This window comes from Bos mutus, chromosome 3 (assembly GCF_027580195.1).
Source record: "Bos mutus isolate GX-2022 chromosome 3, NWIPB_WYAK_1.1, whole genome shotgun sequence".
In the NCBI taxonomy this organism is placed as follows: Eukaryota; Metazoa; Chordata; class Mammalia; order Artiodactyla; family Bovidae; genus Bos; species Bos mutus.
In genome coordinates, this window is record NC_091619.1 from 57,601,559 (window position 1) to 57,622,644 (window position 21,086).

General features: G+C 44.1%; 1 protein-coding gene across 1 annotated transcript in view; it reads left to right on the top strand.

The window, feature by feature from the left end:
• The window catches only part of LOC102267915 (uricase), a 34,954-nt gene extending 25,420 nt beyond the window's left edge, over positions 1 to 9,534 (top strand). The window contains exons 5-8 of the mRNA XM_005887418.2: positions 3,247 to 3,433; positions 5,262 to 5,385; positions 7,455 to 7,538; positions 9,460 to 9,534. Of these exons, the coding sequence (XP_005887480.2) occupies positions 3,247 to 3,433; positions 5,262 to 5,385; positions 7,455 to 7,538; positions 9,460 to 9,534 (470 nt within the window). The remainder of the gene's footprint in view (positions 1 to 3,246; positions 3,434 to 5,261; positions 5,386 to 7,454; positions 7,539 to 9,459) is intronic.
• The last annotated feature ends 11,552 nt before the right edge of the window (positions 9,535 to 21,086 follow it).

Below are 21,086 nucleotides of genomic sequence, written 5' to 3' on the forward strand. Positions count from 1 at the left end.
GGGGTCTTGGTATTTCAATAGGAAATTTTTGAATGATAAAATATTTTCAAAACACATAGGGATCATTTCTAAAAGTGATGCTTCATTTCAAACCAATGGGGATGGTATTTTTCAACTGAAGCCCTCAAAGCACATTGTGGAATGGTGGTGGCAACTTTCTTGTCTCTTGCAAAGTCCTCTTTTATTACAGAAATGGAAAGAGAGAACTGAAAGAAGGAGGAAACATTTTGAGGATGGGAAGTGATACAAAAGGGGGGAAGAAAAGCACAAAATCTCATAATGGGGTGGTGAGTTCAAATTCCACCTCTGCTAGTGTCTAGCCATGTGACTAGGATGCATGTTGGCAGTCAGGACCTTCTCAGTCAGTGCTGATGCCCTCCCCTTCTACCCCTGCCGTACTGTCTGAGAGCTGAGAAGAGGGACCAGATCAGGAAGGGAAATGCTAGAGACTGATAGAAGAGGACTGTCTAGAAGAAAAAGACACTAAGTTATGAGGCTGAGTTGTTAAGGTGAATCAATGGCATTGCATTCATTCATTCATTCATTCATTTAATGGATATTTATTGATTGCTTCTGCAATTCTCTTGGGTCTGAGACTAGACTCACTTGGATTAGCTCTACACTGCATTTTGAAATGCTGATTTTGCAGAATTGTGTCTTTATACACTTCAGTTCAGTTCAGTCACTCAGTCATGTCCGACTCTTTATGACCCCATGAATCGCAGCACGCCAGGCCTCCTTGTCCATCACCAACTCCCGGAGTTCACTCAGACTCACGTCCATCGAGTCAGTGATGTCATCCAGCCATCTCATCCTCTGTCATCCCCTTCTCCTCCTGCCCCCCAAATCCCTCCCAGAATCAGAGTCTTTTCCAATGAGTCAACTCTTCACATGAGGTGGCCAGAGTACTGGAGTTTCAGCTTTAGCATCATTCCTTCCAAAGAAATCCCAGGGCTGATCTCCTTCACAATGGACTGGTTGGATCTCCTTGCAGTCCAAGGGACTCTCAAGAGTCTTCTCCAACACCACAGTTCAAAAGCATCAATTCTTCGGCGCTCAGCCTTCTTCACAGTCCAGCTCTCACATCCATACATGACCACTGGAAAAAACAGAGCCTTGACTAGATGGACCTTTGTTGACAAATTAATGTCTCTGCTTTTGAATATGCTATCTAGGTTGGTCATAACTTTTCTTCCAAGGAGTAAGTGTCTTTTAATTTCATGGCTGCAGTCACCATCTGCAGTGATTTTGGAGCCCAGAAAAATAAAGTCTGACACTGTTTCCACTGTTTCCCCATCTATTTCCCGTGAGATGATGGGACCAGATGCCATGATCTTCGTTTTCTGAATGTTGAGCTTTAATCCAACTTTTTCACTCTCCTCTTTCACTTTCATCAAGAGAATCTGATAAAGTCAACCAACTTAAGGTATTAAGTCCAGGTATTCTCTTGATCCTTCTTCAAATAAAGCTTCCAGTGGGAACTTGGGAATGTTAAACAAATACCATTTTCTATCTTACCACATTATCCTAGACTACTCTGGCCAGAATGCTTATTTAAGCAGCACATATTTAATCAGCAGATCTACCACTAACCATGGCCCCTGCTCTCTCTGGTAGGTACACACATGTGGTTGGGAAAATATCAAAAATATATCATTGTTTACCTACTTGTGAAACTCCACAGTTCCCAAGTTAACCACAGCAATTGAAATCACATAGGATGATGTAAACCACTGGATTATTAAGAGCTGTTTAGGATTTTAACTGACCATCATGGATTACATTCCTGTTCTTCAGCCAGGGCCATGTGCAACATAGTGATGCATGATAATATACCTCCAGCTTTTGACTTAAGATTATAGGTCAAAAGGGATAGATATTAGTCAGGACTAATTCCAAGATCTAAAAGAGGTTGACCTTAGTCATCCTGCTTTGACTATGCTATTGGGAGTTTGCATCCAATTGCTCCCTGAGTATACTGGCCTCACCAGCCTGCACATACAAAATAAGGCCATGATGATGTTAATTCCTGCATTTCCCTGGTCTTGTAGTTCTCTTATTATCAAACTGTTGCTCCTCTCCAGCCCAACTCTCCCACCTTCTCCCAGCTGGGAGGGCTATCTCACAGGGGCTCAGAGGGAAGTCTGCACCCACTGAGGACAGCTGCTGCCTCACAGCTCTGTCCAGTGTCTGCTGTGCCAGTTACCACTGCTCCTTGGGAAGAAAGCTGCTCTCCACAGACACTGTGTCCTGGGCTTCCCAGTGTGTTAGCTGGTGCCATGTGCTCTTCAGGCTACACCAAATTGCTGGAGCTTCAGTGCATTCCACAGGGAAAAAGAAAGACTCTTCCCCTCACCAACTCAGTACCCTGCCTGTCACCTGGGCCCTGAGCTAGAACTACCCGGCACAAGCAAACGAGGTTTTCAGATTTTTGCCTCTCTCCCTACCACCTTTCCAATGCACCTCATGAGGTGATGTCAGGGACTTCCAGAGAGACATATCATCTCCTCCAATATTTTCAACTCTGCCCTCTCTCCCCCAGGTCCCCACAAACCAACTTTGCCCCTTCTCAGTTCAGCCAAAAGCTAAAAACCTTTATGGGTGTCCATGTATGCAATCTATAACTTATGGATCACTGGTCTCATCTTCCCAGTCTCCATTTAGGCTCATTCGGGCCCATGCTGCTACCCATTCATAAAATTTTCTGGGTTTGCTGAGTTCATAACCACAGGGAACTGAGGGGTCTGGTGGGGTCTGAGGGGTCTGGAGCCATTTGGCAGTACAGAGAACCCATATGAGAACCACCCCCAATTGAAGGCATCACGGTGCTGGACAGAAGAGCTGCTTTTGAGGAGTTTATGAACTCTTTCCAGCATGACTGCCTGCTGAGGGAGATGGAGCTCAAAATGTGGAAGGTAATTTGGCCTAGAAGACACACCTGCAAGTACCTAAGAAAAAGGTTCCTGTGGGCTGCAACACAGCATGGAGGTTCAGTCTCTGCCCTTCAGTTCTCTTAGGGCATGGGAAGGCAGGGAGTTGTGGAATTCAGATGGGGCAAAGGCACACCATCTTCATCACATGGACTTCAGAGGGGACCAAGAGACAGAACACTCAGGGAGTGGTGTTGCTCTCTGTACAGACACGGGGTGCCATGTTTTACTGACCCCAGAATCCTCAGGGCTAGGCAGCAAGAAGGCACTGTTTCCTTTATGACTTCATCCCCTCTTACCTTTTGACTTAAAACAGGACCTCCAGTCATTCATTCTGGAATCAAAGACCTCAAGGTCCTGAAAACAACGCAGTCTGGATTTGAAGGATTCCTCAAGGATCAGTTCACCACCCTCCCTGAGGTGAAGGACCGGTGCTTTGCTACCCAAGTGTACTGCAAATGGCGCTACCACCAGGGCAGAGATGTGGACTTTGAGGCCACCTGGTACGAAGAAGGGCTAGGGTTTGGCACTGGCACAGGTAGTGTCCACCCTCTTTTCCAGGGGCCTAGGAGTCTTCAATCTGAAAGAGAAACTTGGAGGCCATTTAGTTCAGCCTCCCCAGTGTAAGAAATCCCTTCTGATGGATAACAGAAAGAACACTGGTCTTACTCTGAGTTAGTAAACCTGCACTTGAATCTTAGGTGCTCTTAGCTATAACAGCCTTAAGTGGACTGCCTGATTTCTCTGATGCTCTCTTTCCTAACTGACTACATCAGTAGTACACAAACATGATTGGGTATGAGAACCACTTGGAGGGTTTGTTACACTGTAGCTCACTGAGCCCATCCCCAGAGGTTCTGATTCTGTGGCCTGGAATGGGGCCCGAGAACTTGCATTTGCTAACAAACTCCCAGGTGTTGCCCATGCTGCTGGAGCAGAGGCCACACTTCCAGAATCGCTGGATCAAATGAGGATAGTGGCCTTGTCACTTCATAGCAGGTGCAGGGAGAGCTAAACCAGGCTGACCAAACTCGTCCCAGTCTATCAAGGGCTTTCCTGATTTTAACACTGAAGGTCCCATGTCCTAGGAAACCTCTTGGTCCCAGTCAAATTGGCCACCATAGGCCAAACTCAAAACGAGATGACAGTTACAGAAGCATTTTCTAAATGATAAGTTCTTTAACATTGTAAAGGTATGGCTTTTATTTTAACATCCTAGACAAGGAGTGATTAGGCCTCTGAATTCCCAGTTTGCTTTTGACCAGGTATCTCATTCCTTTGTCAAAGTTCTAATTGTTAGAAACTTGTACCCTGTTATGAGCTAGAATCTGCCTCCGGTAGCTTCCTCCCACGGGCAGAGTGTTGCTCTGCTCCTTTTATTATATGCTAGGTTGGAAATGCTTGAAGAGAACCTCACCTCAGTCTTTTTTTTTTTTCCTTGTTTTTTCAAGTGTTACCCATGGGCAGCAGTCTGATGTATTTATGTTGAAATGAGTATGAAATTGAGATAGTCAGGGTACCAGTTGGGCCTCCCACTGAGGAGAAGGACTGAGAGTAGATCATTTAATTTTTAAGCTCATATTCCTTCCAAATTGGGGACAATAATAATAGGAACTGCCTCAGGTACATTGAGAAAATTTAATGAAGTAATCACATGAAACACTTAGCCTACAGCCTGGCATGGTAAAACCCCTGAGAAATGCAGCAATTCAAGCAACCAGCCAAGCCAAGCAGTACAAAGGTTAGAATATGAGGAAGTCTTCTTCATGAATTCTTCAAGCACGGAGGGAAACTTAGCCTGGAATGCCCACTGAGCCCTGGTGCCAGATTATGAAGATAGCCTAGTTATGCTCAATATGTCTGTTGACTGGTGTGTGTGTGTGTGTGTGTGTGTGTGTGTGTGTGTGTGTGTAAAGAAATTAGAAGTTAGGGTTTTTTTTTTCTTTTTTTTCTTTTTGGCATTATAATATATTCCTGTGCTGTGCTAAGTCACTCTGTAGTGTTTGACTTTTTGCGCTCCAGTGGACTGTAGTCCACCTGGCTCCTCTCTCCATGGGATTTTCTAAGTGAGAATACTGGAGTGGGTTGCCATGCCTTCCTCCAGAGGATCTTCCCAACCCAGGGATTGAACCCGCATTTCTTAGGTCTCTTGCATTGGCAGGAGCATTCTTTACCACTAGCCCCACCTGGGAAGTCCCTATAATCCTCTCTGAAGCCAGCAATAAAATTGTTTTGGGAGGAGGGGACAGAGAGGTCTCCACATCTTAGTTTCGCAGTGAATTCCCAAAGACCACCCTGTGGGAGCTCTCAGTTCTCCTTTCTGTGTTCTAGGGAGGCTGTCAGGGGCATTGTCCTGAAGAAGTTCGCTGGACCCTATGACAAAGGCGAGTACTCGCCCTCAGTCCAGAAGACCCTCTATGACATCCAGGTGCTCTCCCTGAGCCAGCTTCCTGAGGTACGTTTTGTCACTTGCCATTCTGAAGACTGAGAGAACTTTCTGTGTCTCCTGTTAGCTCTGAGAAAGAGCTGAGAGTTAAAATAAGAAAGTGGAAGACACATGAAAAATGACATCTGTTGTTGCTCAAAAGCTTGTTATAGCAAGTGAGAAAAGAGAAAAAAAGTGGAAAAATCTGTGCAACCTGAAAACACAGGCCACTGCTGTAGTTCTTTAGTTTTCTTGAAGATTCTGAGTCTCTTCAATCTGCTACAATTTGAGTCTCATATTTAGGACACTCGAATGGCCTGAAGGAGGGGTAATTATCCCAAGGGTCTATGTTTCAGGAGAGCCAGAGAATGAAGGATAGAAGCAGAGAGATTGCATCCATCCGTCCATTTGATATTATTGAATGTTACTATGTCTCTATCAGCACATGAGAAAATCAGGGATAAATTAGACATGGAGTCCCATAGACTCTACCCTCAATGAGTTCATCATTCAGTGAAAGAAGAAAATAAGTAAGCTAACAATTAAATAAACAATAGAATGTTATGGAAATTCAGAAGATGGCACATAACTCAAGTATATGGGAAGTGCCTGTCAGGCTCTCTGGAAGGAGAGGTATTTGAGTTGAGCTTTAAGGGACAAGTAGGGGTTTTCTGGGTTCATACTCAGGGGTGAGGGAGGGGTAGGTATGGACAACGGGAGGCAGCATGGAACAGGCATTTATTGTTGAAGGTCTGCCACACGTGGAGCTCCAGGAGTGAAAGCCCTTCCATGTGCCTAGAGATGAGGTGGGAAGCAGGTCTGGAGGGCTTTGTGGTCTTTGTAGAGTCTATATTTCATCCTGAAAAAATCTTAGGAGCCACCAAGGGGTCTAAGCAAGGTGCCATGCTACCAGCTTTGCACTCTAGAAAGACCACTCTGAAAGATGTGTGATAGATTAAAAGGATGATGGGCCATAGACAAGGAGACCTATTGGGAGGTTGTTGCAGAAAGCTGGAAAGGAGGTCATGAACCATGGCCATGATGGGATGGAGAGGATAGTGCTGTCCTTAGATCTGGGCAAGAGGGACGCCCACCATGGCCCTGAGGCCCCCTCAGGCCATCTTCTAGCTATGCTTCTCTCTACTAGAAGAGGCACTTCAAGGGAGTGAACACTTCAGGAGCCCATGCTTCCCCTTCTAGACTATTCTCTGGGATGTTTGCCATCAGGCAACTTCACATGCAAGCTGGAATATCCACCCACATGAGTCCAAGAGAGAGGATAGGGTGGGCCAGGTGTTAGGGGCTGGCTCTTCTCATGCTACCAGGTCCTGGCCCAATGCTGCAAGGAGTCAGAAGATTTAAAATTTGGTCCTGGCCTTCCAGATAGTTGTGAAGGATGATCTGTTAAGTTACAGAGATAGAACATACTTCTATCTCTGTATATTAGCTTGATTCATAACTTTAAATCTTTAAACATGTGGTATGAGTGTGTGCTAAGTCACTTCAGTTGTGTCCAACTCTTTACAACCTTACGGACCATAGCCCACCAGGATCCTCTATCCATGGGATTCTCCAGGCAAGAATACTGGAGTGTGTTGTCATTTCCTCCTCCAAGGGATCTTCCCAACAGGGATTGAACCCATGTCCCCTGCATCTCCTGCATTGGCTTGTGGGTTCTTTACCACTAGCGCCACCTAGGAAGTGCAAAATATCTGGTGTGGGGACCTCCAGATGCTCCCTCCAGGGCCTGCAAATGTTGAGGACAGGCCTGGAGAGGAGGGTGTTGACTGAGCGGGAACTGAGGAGGTTGACGGGCTGACACCTGGAGGCCAGCTGGATGCTGAATATCTCCCAGGTGTCTGACCCCAGGAGATTTTACTTTTCTGAGAAATGGATTTCATACACAGAGGGAGGAACGAGTCCATCATTTAATAATAGCACTAGCGAGAGAGAACAGCATCGAGCAGTAGAGGAACACCAGAGGGTGCCCGGAGACAGAGGTGGAATCTGAGTAATGAGCTAGTTGGAGGTTGGGGGTGAGTAGTGATAGAGACAGATTCCCAGTTTTCCAACGTGATACGTATTATTGTGGATTCCAGATAGAAGATATGGAAATCAGTCTGCCGAACATTCACTACTTTAACATAGACATGTCCAAAATGGGACTGATCAACAAGGAAGAGGTAAGAGAACTTTTAAAATATTTATAGCACATTTCCCCTGCCTTGCCCACTTTTTAACCCTCTTTGTAAACTTGGGGTGGTACAACTGCCACAACTTTTAATAGCTGTTGCTGTTGGGATATTTATAGTTGCAACTGTTTAGAGCCCACTTAGACGCTGGCCTTTCAATATCTGAGGCTGGAATGCCCTAGAAGTGGATGAAAGCTTATAGAGGAGGCTTGAAAGTTGCATAGAGTAAAAGACAAAGAAAGAACAGAGTATGCCCAAAGAAACAGCCCTGAAATCCACTTCTCCAAAAGGTGCCACAGAAGGTCACAGAAGAAAGGAAGAAGATTATATTTTTATTTTCTTCTATCATCCCTAACTTTTAGATAGTCAGTTTGAATAGCATGCAATAAACACACACAAAATGAAAGATATTTGTGTTTCTAACTGCAATTACAGCAGGCAAGACGAGGAAGTTCAGTTTTTAAAAGGAAACCCGGCCTTAGAAAAAACACTTAACCATGACTTGCTTTTAGCCATGGTAGAAGGTTCAGCCAAGTTAGTGTGTCTCATTAACCAGCCTGAAGTCCCAACAGATAAGCTTGCTGTGCTCAGTCCTGGGAGATCAGAACTGTCCCTCCCCACTTGGATCACTCTCATACTGGCAGGACTTCTCTGATCCATCTTCCCATGGGCTTCCAGTGTGCTAAAAAAACACCATTCTGTTGGCTGCTTCTAGTGTTGTTGGGGAAGTGAGATAGGAAGGGACCCTCTATTACCATGGCTGCGCAGCCAGAGAATCATCTTTTGATGGAAAAAGGTCAGTGAAGGGTGTCCAGAAGGTCCTACCTTCTGGGTCTGCTGCCCCAGGAGCCTTATCAGTCACAGCCGTCTGGCCAGGTACCCTGTTTCTGTTCTGTACGTTATGCTCCATCACGCTCTGTACTACGACAGCTGTGAGGGAGGCTGGGGAGCAGCGCTGGGTAAGTAAGGTCATGCTGAGGTGCCTGGTGTGGCTGAAATAGGGCCCCGAGTTGCAGAGGACAGTCACTGTTCATTCAGCTGGAAGGAGAGGCAGCATTGTTTACTTCAGAGGATGGAGAGGATGTAGAATCCCAGAATGCCACTGTTAATTTGGATGTAAAGACTTTTTTGACAGCTTACTTTCTAAAGGGAAGAAAAGGGACATGTTCAGCAAAAATGAAACCAATGGGCCCCAAACAGAGAAAGGCTCAGGCTCATGGCTAGAGCAGTGCTTAGCTCAGGAACCCCAACAAAAGGAAGAGGGTCTCCCAAGGCTCCTGATACCCCAGGCCTGCAGTGATCCTAGCTCGATGGTGTTCTGGTAGACCGAGGCCACTGTGTCTTTTGCTCTAAGAAGTAGACTCAAAACTTCCCCTGGAGACCTGCAGGCAGGAAGGCCTGAGATCCTTTGGGTCAGGCTCTGTGTAAAGGCACCCAAAGGGGTGAACAAACTGTCCCTATGTCTGTGTTTGCACCTTGAGGATGGCTGGTCACTCTTGGGCCCTTACTCAGCAAGTGCCTACAAAGTGAGGGCAACATATGAGAAGCAGGGAGTGGGGACACAAAGAAGACAGCAGAGAAGTGACTAATGATAGAGTGGAGGACAGAAGAACTGCAAATGCAGAGCTGTCTGGAGCCAGTTAGTATCAGGCTAAGAGTCCTGAGGACCTCAAATGTTCCTGAGGGCATGACAGTATTATAGCATTGGACAATGATTGATGTTCAAAGAGAGTCATCAAGCAAAGGCCAAATTGTGTTCACTACACTCTGTTTAAAAAGCAGGGATATGTAATGCATCTGAGAAACATTTATATCCTGATGATTAAACATTTTTGAAAAACTCTTTAATTTTCTGGAAAATTACCTCATCTGTCTTCAGTGTCTCTGAAGTTGCCCTGTGGTTTTTCTACAGGTCTTGTTACCATTAGACAATCCATATGGCAGAATTACTGGTACAGTCAAGAGGAAGCTGACTTCAAGGCTGTGACATTGTGGCCACCAGTGGGAGTCCATGCTCCATTGAGGCATTCCTTAAGCCACTTGTGATGCTGGAAATCGTAGTGCATAGCCATGCAAATTTTCAACCTAGTATGTTGATTTATAGTGTTCATTTTCCTCCTATATGAAAGAATTCTTCTATACCTAGCTCAGCAAAGTGTTTTTGGATTAGTAATTAAAAACATGCTTTGTGGATACAGTTTACTTCACAAATGCTGAGTAGTATTAGAATAGTCATAAATCAGTATTTCATTTTAGTGGTCTTGGGCCTTCCTATCTTAGAGGAGCTTTAGAATACATTCAATAGGAAGATAATCATGAATCAATGGAGGTGTGATAACAGTTAATCTTGTGAACAAATTTAAGAAGCCAGCATTGCTTTCATCCTACTGATGCTAAAACTTGCTCCTTGGCAATGCAGAAAATATAATGATTAAGTAATATTTTGAAAAATATCACCATTGTGACTTCAATTAGACTGAACACTTGAGTTCTTAAATATGCTTTAGCATATGTATTATTGGGAGTTTACTTCTACTCTAAAAGTACTTTTGAAATTTTAATGTATTTGTTTTATGACTTTTACAGTCCTTAAAGAATGTTTAGTACACATTGAGGCATTGAAAAAAAGTGTAAATTGTTTTTCTTTGAATAATGCATCACTTTGGCACAAAGAGTCACATTAATAAATGGTAAGTCATTACCCAGGTGGTTGAATACACATATAGAAAGAAGACTAAAGACTATATGTATGAATAAATCAGCAGTGATGATTCTGGATGGTGGGATTATGAATGATTTTCGTATTTTGTCTTATGATTTTCTGAATCTTCCAGATATGAACATTTATTACTTTTATAATCAGAGAAATAAATATAATTGATGATTTAAAGATATATGCATATTTGAATGGTGGTAATCTTTACATCAGTAAACTAACACTACTGTTGTACATATACCATAAAACTCCATAAACTGGAATTTTAGAAACCCATGACTAAAAGTTGTTTACATGAGCATCCTAGATAACCTTCCTCCATTACAAAATTGTCATCCTGCTTATTTAACTTACAGGCAGAGTATATCATATGAAATGCAGGTATATTATCACCCTGCTTATTTAACTTACATGCATCATACAAAATACCAGGCTGGATGAAGCACAAGCTGGAATAAAGATTGCCAGGAGAAATATCAATAAACTCAGATATGCAGATGACACCACCCTAATGGCAAAAAGTGAAAAGGAATTGAAGAGCCTTTTGATGAAGGTGAAAGAGTAGAGTGAAAAAGCTGACTTAAAACTCAACATTTAGAAAACTAAGATCATGGCATCTACTCCCATCACTTCATGGCAAACAGATGGGGAAACAATGGAAACAGTGACAGCCTTTATTTTCTTGGGCTCTAAAATCACTGTGGATGGTGACTGCAGCCATGAAATTAAAAGATGCTTGCTCCTTAGAAGAAAAGCTATGACAAAACTGCTGCTGCTGCTAAGTCGCTTCAGTCGTGTCCGACTCTGCACGACCCCATAGACGGCAGCCCACCAGGCTCCCCCGTCCCTGGGATTCTCCAGGCAAGAACACTGGAGTGGGTTGCCATTTCCTTCTCCAATGCATGAAAGTGAAAACTCAAAGTGAAGTCGCTCAGTCGTGTCCGACATGGACTGCAGCCTACCAAGCTCCTCTGCCCATGGGATCTTACAGGCAAGAGTACTGGAGTGGGTTGCCATTTCCTTCTCCAATGCATGAAAGTGAAAAGTGAAAATGAAGTCGCTCAGTCATGCCTGACTCTTAGCGACCCCATGGACTGGAGCCTACCAGGCTCCTCCGCCCATGGGATTTTCCAGGCAAGTGTACTGGAATGGGGTGCCATTGCCTTCTCCTATGACAAAACTAGACAGCATATTAAAAAGCAGAGACATTACTTTGCCAACAAAGGTCCGTCTAGTCAAAGCTATGGTTTTTCCAGTAGTCATGTATGGATGTGAGAGCTGGACCATAAAGAAAGCTGTGCCGAAGAATTGATGCTGTCAGACTGTGGTGCTAGAGAAGACTCTTGAGAGTCCTTTGGACAGCAAGGAGTTCAAACAAGTCAATCCTTAAAGAAATCAACCCTGAATATTCATTGGAAAAACTGATGCTGAAGCTGAAGCTACAATACTTTAATCACCTGATGAGAAGAGCTGACTCATTGGAAAAGACCTGGATGCTGGGAAAGATTGAAGGCAGGAGGAGAAGGGGATGATAGAGAATGAGATGGTTGGATGGCATCACCGACTCAATGGACACGAGTTTGAGCAATCTCCAGGAAATGGTGAAGGACAGGGAAGCCTAGTGTGCTGCAGTCCATGGGGTCGAAAAGAGGTGGACATGACTGAGCAACTGAACAACAATGATTAAAGATCTCCATTTATTTAAATTGTTTGTCTCCCTTTTTATAAATACATACCCATGTGTACTTAGTATTATTTGACAATTCTGCATTCACTTTTATAATACTATTACTTAAGGTGCCATGTTTGATTGCAGAATCTCGTTTAAATCCTGACTCTGTCTCTTACTAGCTCTGTGACAAGTTTCCTCATCTGTAAAATGGAGGTGAACATATAGAACCTACCTCATAGGTTTTTTTGAGGATTAAATGAATTAATGTCTGTAAAGAACTATGGTAGTAAGGGGGCTTCTGAGGTAGTGGTAAAGAGTCCACCTGCCAAAGCAGGAGATGCAAGAGACAAGAGTTTGATTCCTGAGTCGGGAAGATCCGCTGGAGGAGGAAATGGCAACCCACTCCAGTATTCTTGCCTGGAAAATTTCATGGACAAAGGAACCTGTTGAGCTACAGTCTATGAGACCACAGTCGGACATGTCTGAGTGACTGAACACGTGGTAGTTTTCACACCTGACACATAAATTCCTGTATGTGTTTGTTAAATGAAAAATTCTGCCTTCTTTTCATTTGTTTTTAGACCTACATGGAAAGTTATCATTGAACTTTGTGGGTGAGATGAGAGATGGGAGGTCTGAGAGCAGCAAACTCTAGAAGGTACTGCAGGTCATTCTCAAGCTGCTGCTGCTTAATGAAGAACATGAGATAAGAAGGATGAAGTACTGTGATATAGAAAGTTTTGTGATGTATTGATTACTCTTGTTACAAAATGTGCTTTTACATCATGTAACTTGCATGGACAAATGGCTAGTACATTTTATTCCTCTGCTGATTTGATAATTCTGTGCAAAGAGGAATTTAGATTCTAACATGATTTTTCCTAAAAAGAAAGAAAAGAAAAGAAAAAAAGCTTAATTAGTCCCATTTTACTCAATGGTCATATAAATCTTAGAAACACTATATTTGTTTCAGAGAAGAGCAGAATTCTTAGAAATCGTAGTTTACTTTATACATATATGCATTTATTGTAATGAATTGCAAAAGAACTATTGGAGGTTATATCCCAGGTGTGTGGCAGGAAAAGTCTGTAGTCTGTGAAAATTTCAAGGAACAATTTCCTGTTTTGTGTGGTCAAGCCATTCAAGATGGCTGTTCTCTTGTTCTCTGTGCAGCTTCTGCTCAACCATGTGACTGCTTAACTCACATGACTATCCAGTCCTCTGAATCAGAGGGCTTAATCAGTAATTGCCTATGTGCTTGTCCCCTGCCCCAGCTGCTGGTTTCCCTGGTAACTGATAAGCCAACTTGATGTCAATCCCCCCTGTAAAGTGTAGCCTCCTTCCCTAAATAGTGAAGACTGCAGCCATGTCCTGCCTGTTATTTGCCAGACTTGGTGGAATGTTGCTCCAGGATCCTTTGTTTTGTATGTATAAGACATCAAACCATTGATGTCTCTGACACTCTCTGGGCTCTATCTTCGGTCTTGAGCCTGGGCAACTACAAGGCTTGCAGGCCTGTGGGTGCAGCCCAACAATTGGCAAGCCAGCCAAGAGGCCAAGGAAACTCCCAGGAGTGCTGTGATACCAGGAAATAAGGCCAGGGAGTGAAAAATTGTGCAGGTAACCCTGCGGTGACTAGCATGTGGGCCTGTGGCACTCGACCACCATGAGACCTGTCTTCCTCTTCCATTATACTGATGATACTCCGTAAACTTCAGTCTCTTTCCAGTTAAAAAATAGCCCTGTGCTCATGGCTTATCTGACTGCATGGGGTGGCGGTGAATACAGATGCCAGGACTTGGATTATCTATCAAACACTTGGGTGTTACCTGATCAGGTAAAATAAGCATACTCCCAACCTACCATCCTTAAAAAATAAGCCATTGACACAGGTTTTAGGGATATTAACTCAGGGACAGGTTTGAGAATTGGATGTGGCCAGTTACCTTGAAGGGTTTGTTTGGGGCCTGTGGCAATGACAAAATAATAGAGCGCCCTTGGACTCCTGGCCCCAGCTCTGAAGGATGCAGTGTGATAGAACAGCAATGATATGTGGCCTACAGTGCCTTACAACAGGTGGAAGACATTACAGCAGGCATACCTGAGTCATCAGGCCACAAGAAGAATGACTTTTGAGGGTCGAGACTGCTGTGCACAGGGCACCCCTTGGTACTGATGGTGAGCAAGGATCCCACTTTGCCAGCCATGAAGTTCATTCATGGGCTGGGCTGATGAGAAGTCATATACTGGTGTTTCCACCTGCCTCACCACCCCACTGCTGCCAAACCAATGGGAAGAATACAGGGGCTACTTCAACAATAGTTGAGGTTCCCAACACATGGACACACCCAGGAACAATTGTCTCAGTGCCTGCGCCATGTTAACCCAGAGGCAACCAGCCCACACCATTTGAGTTCAACTGCTGACCACCATAGGACCACTGCCAACTATGGGTCAGGACAACAGCTCACTTTTACCCTGGCCACAGGGTCTATGCTGAGGGGAACATACTGTAGAAAGGCTGTGGGACTGGCAGGTGAGTCCCCAGTGCTTTGGTTTTCTGCATCATGGGGAACAGGATTAAAAAAGGACATACAGGTTTCATTTGTCTTCTACCTGGCCCCACTTAAGACTCCTAAGGACTAATCTGGGCCTCTACTGGAGGCAAGCACCATTGTATTGGGTTGGCCAAAGAGTTCATTTGGGTTTTTCTGTAAGATGTTATGGAAAAACCTGAAATATCTTAGGCCAACCCAATACTAACCCTGTGGTCTGTTGTTTCGCCACCTCTCCTGGATTTGCCACTGGCTGTGGGCACTGAGGGTGGACAGGCGGGATGGTGCTGCTGGTCAGGACAAAGCCCATAGGCAGGGGTGGTATGACCTAGAAAGCTGTTACTGCTTGTAGTCTGCTTAATGGTCATGATCTTCCCTTTATTGTGTTTGTTAAACATCTCACACTTCATCCCTAGTCTGACCAGAGGGAATCTGTGCACAGTGATGGCCACACTGTAAAATGAGTCTGATTGCTGGGTCGACAGTGAGATGCTCCTGTTGCCCTCTGGACTTGCGTGGAAAACCGACATCAATGCCTGGCTTACTCTTGATACTCTTCAGCTGCTGGTGTCTGTACTGCATTTGTGGTATCTGGGTTGCAGTGTACTCTACACACCTCACTTCAGGGATATCTCAGAAGAGGGGTGAACCAACACAGCAAGGGACATGCAGGGTATAGAGGAGTGGAGTGCATGGTTAGGCCATTCAAGATGGCTGTTTTCTTGTTCTCTGTTCATCCCCTGCTTGACCAGTCCCCACTTCACTCACGTCATTGTCCAATCCTCTGAATCATAGGGCTTAATCAGTAACTGCCTACATGCTTGCCCCTGCCCCAGCTGTTGATTTCCCTGGTAACTGATGAGATAGCCTGACATCAATACTCCCTATAGATGATAGCCTCTTTCTCCCCCAAGTAACAAAGGTTGCCATGTCCTTCCTACCTGCCATCTGTCAGACATAGAGGGGTGTGGCTCCAGGACCTTTGTTTTGGATGTGCTTATCCCCAATAAGTGAAGTTGCTCAGTTGTGTCTGACTCTTTGCAACCCCATGGACTGTAGCCCACCGGGCTCCTCCATCCATGGGATTTTCCAGGCAAGAGTACTGGAGTGGGTTGCCATTTCCTTCTCTAGGGGACCTTCCCGACTCAGGGATTGAACCCGGATCTCCTGCGTTGTAGGCAGACGCCTTACCATCTGAGCCACCAGGCTGTGCGGTGCAGGAGCGGCTGAGAGGAGATACCTCGCATACAAGGTAAGGAGCAGCCATGAAGAGATACCCCACGTCCAAGGTAAGAGAAACCCAAGTAAGACGGTAGGCGCTGAGAAAGGGCATCAGAGGGCGGACAGACTGAAACCACAATCATAGACAACTAGCCAATCTTATCACATGGACCACAGCTTTGTCTAACTGAGTGAAACTAAGCCATGCCATGTGGGGCCACCCACGACAGACAGGTCATGGTGGAGAGGTCTGACAGAATGTGGTCCACTGGAGAGGGAATGGAAAACCACTTCAGTATTCTTGCTTTGAGAACCCTTAGAACAGTGTGAAAAGGCAAAAAGATAAAACACTGAAAGATGAACTCCCCAGGTCAGTAGGTGCCCAATATGCTACTGAAGATAGTGGAGAAATAACTTCAGAAACAATGAAGCTATGGAGTCACAGCAAAAACAATACCCAGTTGTGGATGGGTGATAGAAGCAAGGTCCAATGCTCTAAAGAGCAATATTGCACAGGAACCTGGAATGTTAGGTCCATGAATCAAGGCAAATTGGAAGTGGTCAAACAGGAGATGGCAAGAGTGAACATCAACATTCTAGGAATCAGTGAACTAAGATGGACTGGAATGGGTGAATTTAATTCAGATGACCATTATATCTACTACTGTGGGCAGGAATCCCTTAGAAGAAATGGAGTAGCCATCATAGTCAACAAAGGATTCCAAAATTCAGTACTTAGATGTAATCTCAAAAATGACAGAATGATCTCTGTTCGTTTCCAAGGCAAACCATTCAATATCACAGTAATCCAAGTCTATGCCCCGACAAGTAATGCTGAAGAAGCTGAAGCTGAACGGTTCTATGAAGACCTACAAGACCTTTTAGAACTAACACCCTAAAAAGATGTCCTTTTCATTATAGGGGTCTGGAATGCAAAAGTAGGAAGTCAAGAAACACCTGGAGTAACAGGCAAATTTGGCCTTGGAGTACAGAATGAAGCAGGGCAAAGGCTAATAGAGTTTTGCCAAGAGAACACACTAGTCATAGCAAACACCTTATTCCAACAACACAAGAGAAGACTCTATACATGGACAGCACCAGATGGCCAACACCGAAATCACACTGATTATATTCTTTGCAGCCAAAGATGGAGAAGCTCTATACAGTCAGCAAAAACAAGACCAGGAGCTAACTGTGGCACATATCATGAACTCCTTATTGCCAAACTCAGACTGAAATTGAAGAAAGTGGGGAAAACCACTAGACCATTCAGGTATGATCTAAATCAAATCCCTTATGATTATACAGTGGAAGTGAGAAATAGATTTAAGGGACTAGATCTGATAGACAGAGTGCCTGATGAACTATGGACAGAGGTGCATGACACTGTAGAGGAGACAGGGCTCAAGACCATCCCCAAGAAAAACAGATGCAAAAAGACAAATGGTTGTCTGAGGAGACCTTATAGATAGCTGTGAAAAGAAAAGTGAAAAGCAAAGGAGAAAAGGAAAGATATAAGCATCTGAATGCAGAGTTCCAAAGAATAGCAAGGAGAGATAAGAAAGGCTTCCTCAGCGATCAATGCAAAGAAATAGAGGAAAACAACAGAATGGGGAAGACTAGAGATCTCTTCAAGAAAATTAGAAATACCAAGGGAACATTTCAGGCAAAGATGGGCTCGATAAAGGACAGAAATGGTATGGACCTAACAGAAGCAGAAGATGTTAAGAAGAGGTGGCAAGAATACACAGAAGAACTGAACAAAAAAGATCTTCATGACCCAGATAATCACGATGGTGTGATCACTCATCTAGAGCCAGACATCCTGGAATGTGAAGTCAAGTGAGCCTGATGAAGCATCACTAGGAACAAAGCTAGTGGAGGTGATGGAATTCCAGTTGAGCTATTTCAAATTCGGAAAGATGATGCTGTGAAAGTGCTGCACTCAATGTGTCAGCAAATTTGGAAAACTCAACAGTGGCCACAACTGGAAAAGGTCAGTTTTCATTCCAATCCCAAAGAAAGGCAATGTGAAAAAATGCTGAAACTACCGCACAATTGCACTTATCTCTCACGCTAGTAAAGTAATGCTCAAAATTCTTCAAGCCAGGCTTCAGCAATATGTCAACTGTGAACTTGCAGATGTTCAAGCTGCATTTAGAAAAGGCGGAAGAACCCAAGATCAAATTGCCAACATCTGCTGGATCATCGAAAAAGCAAGAGAGTTCCAGAAAAACATCTATTTCTGCTTTATTGACTATGCCAAAGCCTTTGACTGTGTGGATCACAATAAACTGTGGAAAATTCTGAAAGAGATGGGATTACAAGACCACCTGACCTGCCTCTTGAGAAACCTGTATGCAGGTCAGGAAGCAACAGTTAGAACTGGACATGGAACAACAGACTGGTTCCAAATAGGTAAAAGAGTACGTCAAGGCTGTATATTGTCACCCTGCTTTTTAAACTTATATGCACAGTACATCATGAGAAACGTTGGGACTGGAAGAAGCACAAATTGGAAGGAAGATTGACGGGAGAAAATATCAGTAACCTAAGATATGCAGATAACACCACCCTTATGGCAGAAAGTGAAGAACTAAAGAGCCTCTTGATGAAAATGAAAGAGGAGAGTGAAAAATTTGGCTTAAAGCTCAACATTCAGAAAACTAAGATCATGGCATCTGGTCCCATCACTTCATGGCAAATAGTTGGGGAAACAGTGGAAACAGTGGTAGACTTTATTTTTCTGGGCTCCAAAATCACTGCATATGGTGATTGCAGCCATGAAATTAAAAGACGCTTACTCCTTGGAAGGAAAGTTATGACCAACCTAGGTAGCATATTCAAAAGCAGAGACATTACTTTGCCAACAAAGGTCCGTCTAGTCAAGGCTATGGTTTTTCCAGTGGTCATGTATGGATGTGAGAGTTGGACTGTGAAGAAAGCTGAGCGCTGAACAATTGATGCTTTTGAACTGTGGTGTTGGAGAAGACTCTTGAGAGTCCCTTGGACTGCAAGGAGATCCAATCAGTCCATTCTAAAGGAGATCAGTCCTGGGTGTTCTTTGGAAGGAATGATGCTAAAGCTGAAACTCCAGTAATTTGGCCACCTCATGCAAAGAGTTGACTCACTGGAAGACTCTGATGCTGGGAGGGTTTGGGGGCAGGAGGAAGAGGGGACAGAGGATGAGATGGCTGGATGTCATCACCGACTCAATGGATGTGAGTTTGAGTAAACTCCGGGAGTTGGTGATGGACAGGGAGGCCTGGCGTGCTGCGATTCATGGGGTCGCAAAGAGTCGGACACGACTGAGCGACTGAACTGAACTGAACTGAACTGAGTCAAAGCCATGGTTTTTCCAGTAGTCATGTATGGATGTGAGAGTTGGACCGTAAAGAAAGCTGAGAACCGAAGTATTGATACTTTTGAACTGTCATGTTGGAAAAGACTCTTGGTCCCTTGGACTGCAAAGAGATCCAACCAGTCCATTCTAAAGGAGATCAGTCCTGGGTGTTCATTGGAAGGACTGATGCTGAAGCTGAAACTCCAATACTTTGGCCACCTGATGGGAAGAGCTGATTCATTTGAAAAGACTCTGATGCTGGGAAAGATTGAGGGCAGGAGGGGAAGGGGACGACAGAGGATGAGATGGTTGGATGGCATCACCGACTCAATGGACATAGGTTTGGGTGAACTCCAGAAGTTGGTGATGGACAGGGAGGCCTGGTGTGCTGCGGTTCATGGGGTCGCAAAGAGTCAGACACTACTGAGCGACTGAACTGGACTGAACTGAATTCCCAATAAGCTGTTATTGTCTCTGTTGCTGTCTCTGGGCTCTTTCAGTCTCCAGGTTGCACAACTCCAAGGGTTGTGGGTCACAGGGTGCAGCCCAAGAGGTGTTTCCTTGTGGTTGGAATTGCGAACCGTATGCTGAAAACCAGGCTTCCTATTTCACCTGCTCCTCTTGGCACTGGCAGAGGAATAGGCCAGCCTGGACTGTAAACACCTGGGAGGTAATTTGTATCAAAACACTTTGTGCTTTTGTTATAGAAGGTCACATAGACTCTTCCAATCTTCTGGGAAGCAGACTTCTCTCACAGCACTTTTCCCTCTTATCTCCCTGTTTTTAGCCCAACCCGTCAGGTACTATACAGGAATAAAACAGGTGATTCTAGCCCGTTTGCTACCTGGGAGGCAGTCTGCATGGTCTTCAGTGGAGTAGCTGTCACGTGGGGCTTGAGGTTTTGGCAACCAAGATTCTGGCTATGACTTATTCCAAATCCTCTAAATCTCATCTGCTAGGTTTTCAGAGACAGGCTCAGAAAATATTCCATTCCCTCCCTTTATACAGTCAGACTTAAGTTCATACCATTCTTTACTCTTAGTAAACTGATTTTCTCACAGTTTTCCTCCCCACAATATAATAGAAATAATTTTTGAGATAACAGTTTGTCATTGAAACAGAATATACCTTTTTCAGTCACCTACAAGATTCAACTATAGAAATATGAATTTCCCTCTACCCTCCTAACCCTCTGTTCAGAAAGGACTTGGGGCTGTCTGACTTTGTGTTTTGTATCCTCCTTTATAATACTTCTGTAACTCTGGCTTCCTCATCCTCACGCATGAGGAAACCAAATCTTATTCCTAAAGACATAGATGTCCAGTCTTCTAACCAGAAACACTTTTCAAACACTGGAAACTTCATCTCTTTATTATAGTCTTTGTTGTTGCTTCTCCTAGAGGTTGGGTGCCTCTTATTCTTTCATTTGCCCAACTCTTTCTCAGAAATCCTTAGAGTTCTTTGGATCCTATGGAGACTGTACTGTAAATACAATGGCTATGGACCTTCTTCTAGGGAAATCATTCATTCACATCTCTACAGATGTTCAACTTCTGCTAAGGAAATTGTTTATACTCTATCTTCAAAGTGTAAAGGATTCCATTGGAAATTTCCTACATTAAGGAATATACTCAACCAAACATAAGAGAAAAGCACACTGATTACCTTTATGTGAGAAAGGAAAAGTGTCTTTAGAATGAAAGAAAGATCACAGATGTATTAGTTTACTGAGACTGCCATAACAAAGTAACACAAACTTGGTGGTGTGTATAACAATAGAAATGTATTCCCCTATTGTTCTGCAGGCCAGAAGTCCAAAATCCAGGTATTGGCAGGATTGTGCTAGAGTGGATTGTCCTTGCTCTTGCAGAGACTCTTGGCTGTGGCTGCGTTCCCTCCAAGCCCAGTCTCCACTGTGTGTCCCTTATGAGGACTCTTGTCTTTGGATTTAGGGCCCACAGAGACAGCCCAAGGGACTCTCATTATCTCAAAACCTGGAGTTAATGCCCACTACAAAAGACCTTTTTTCTAC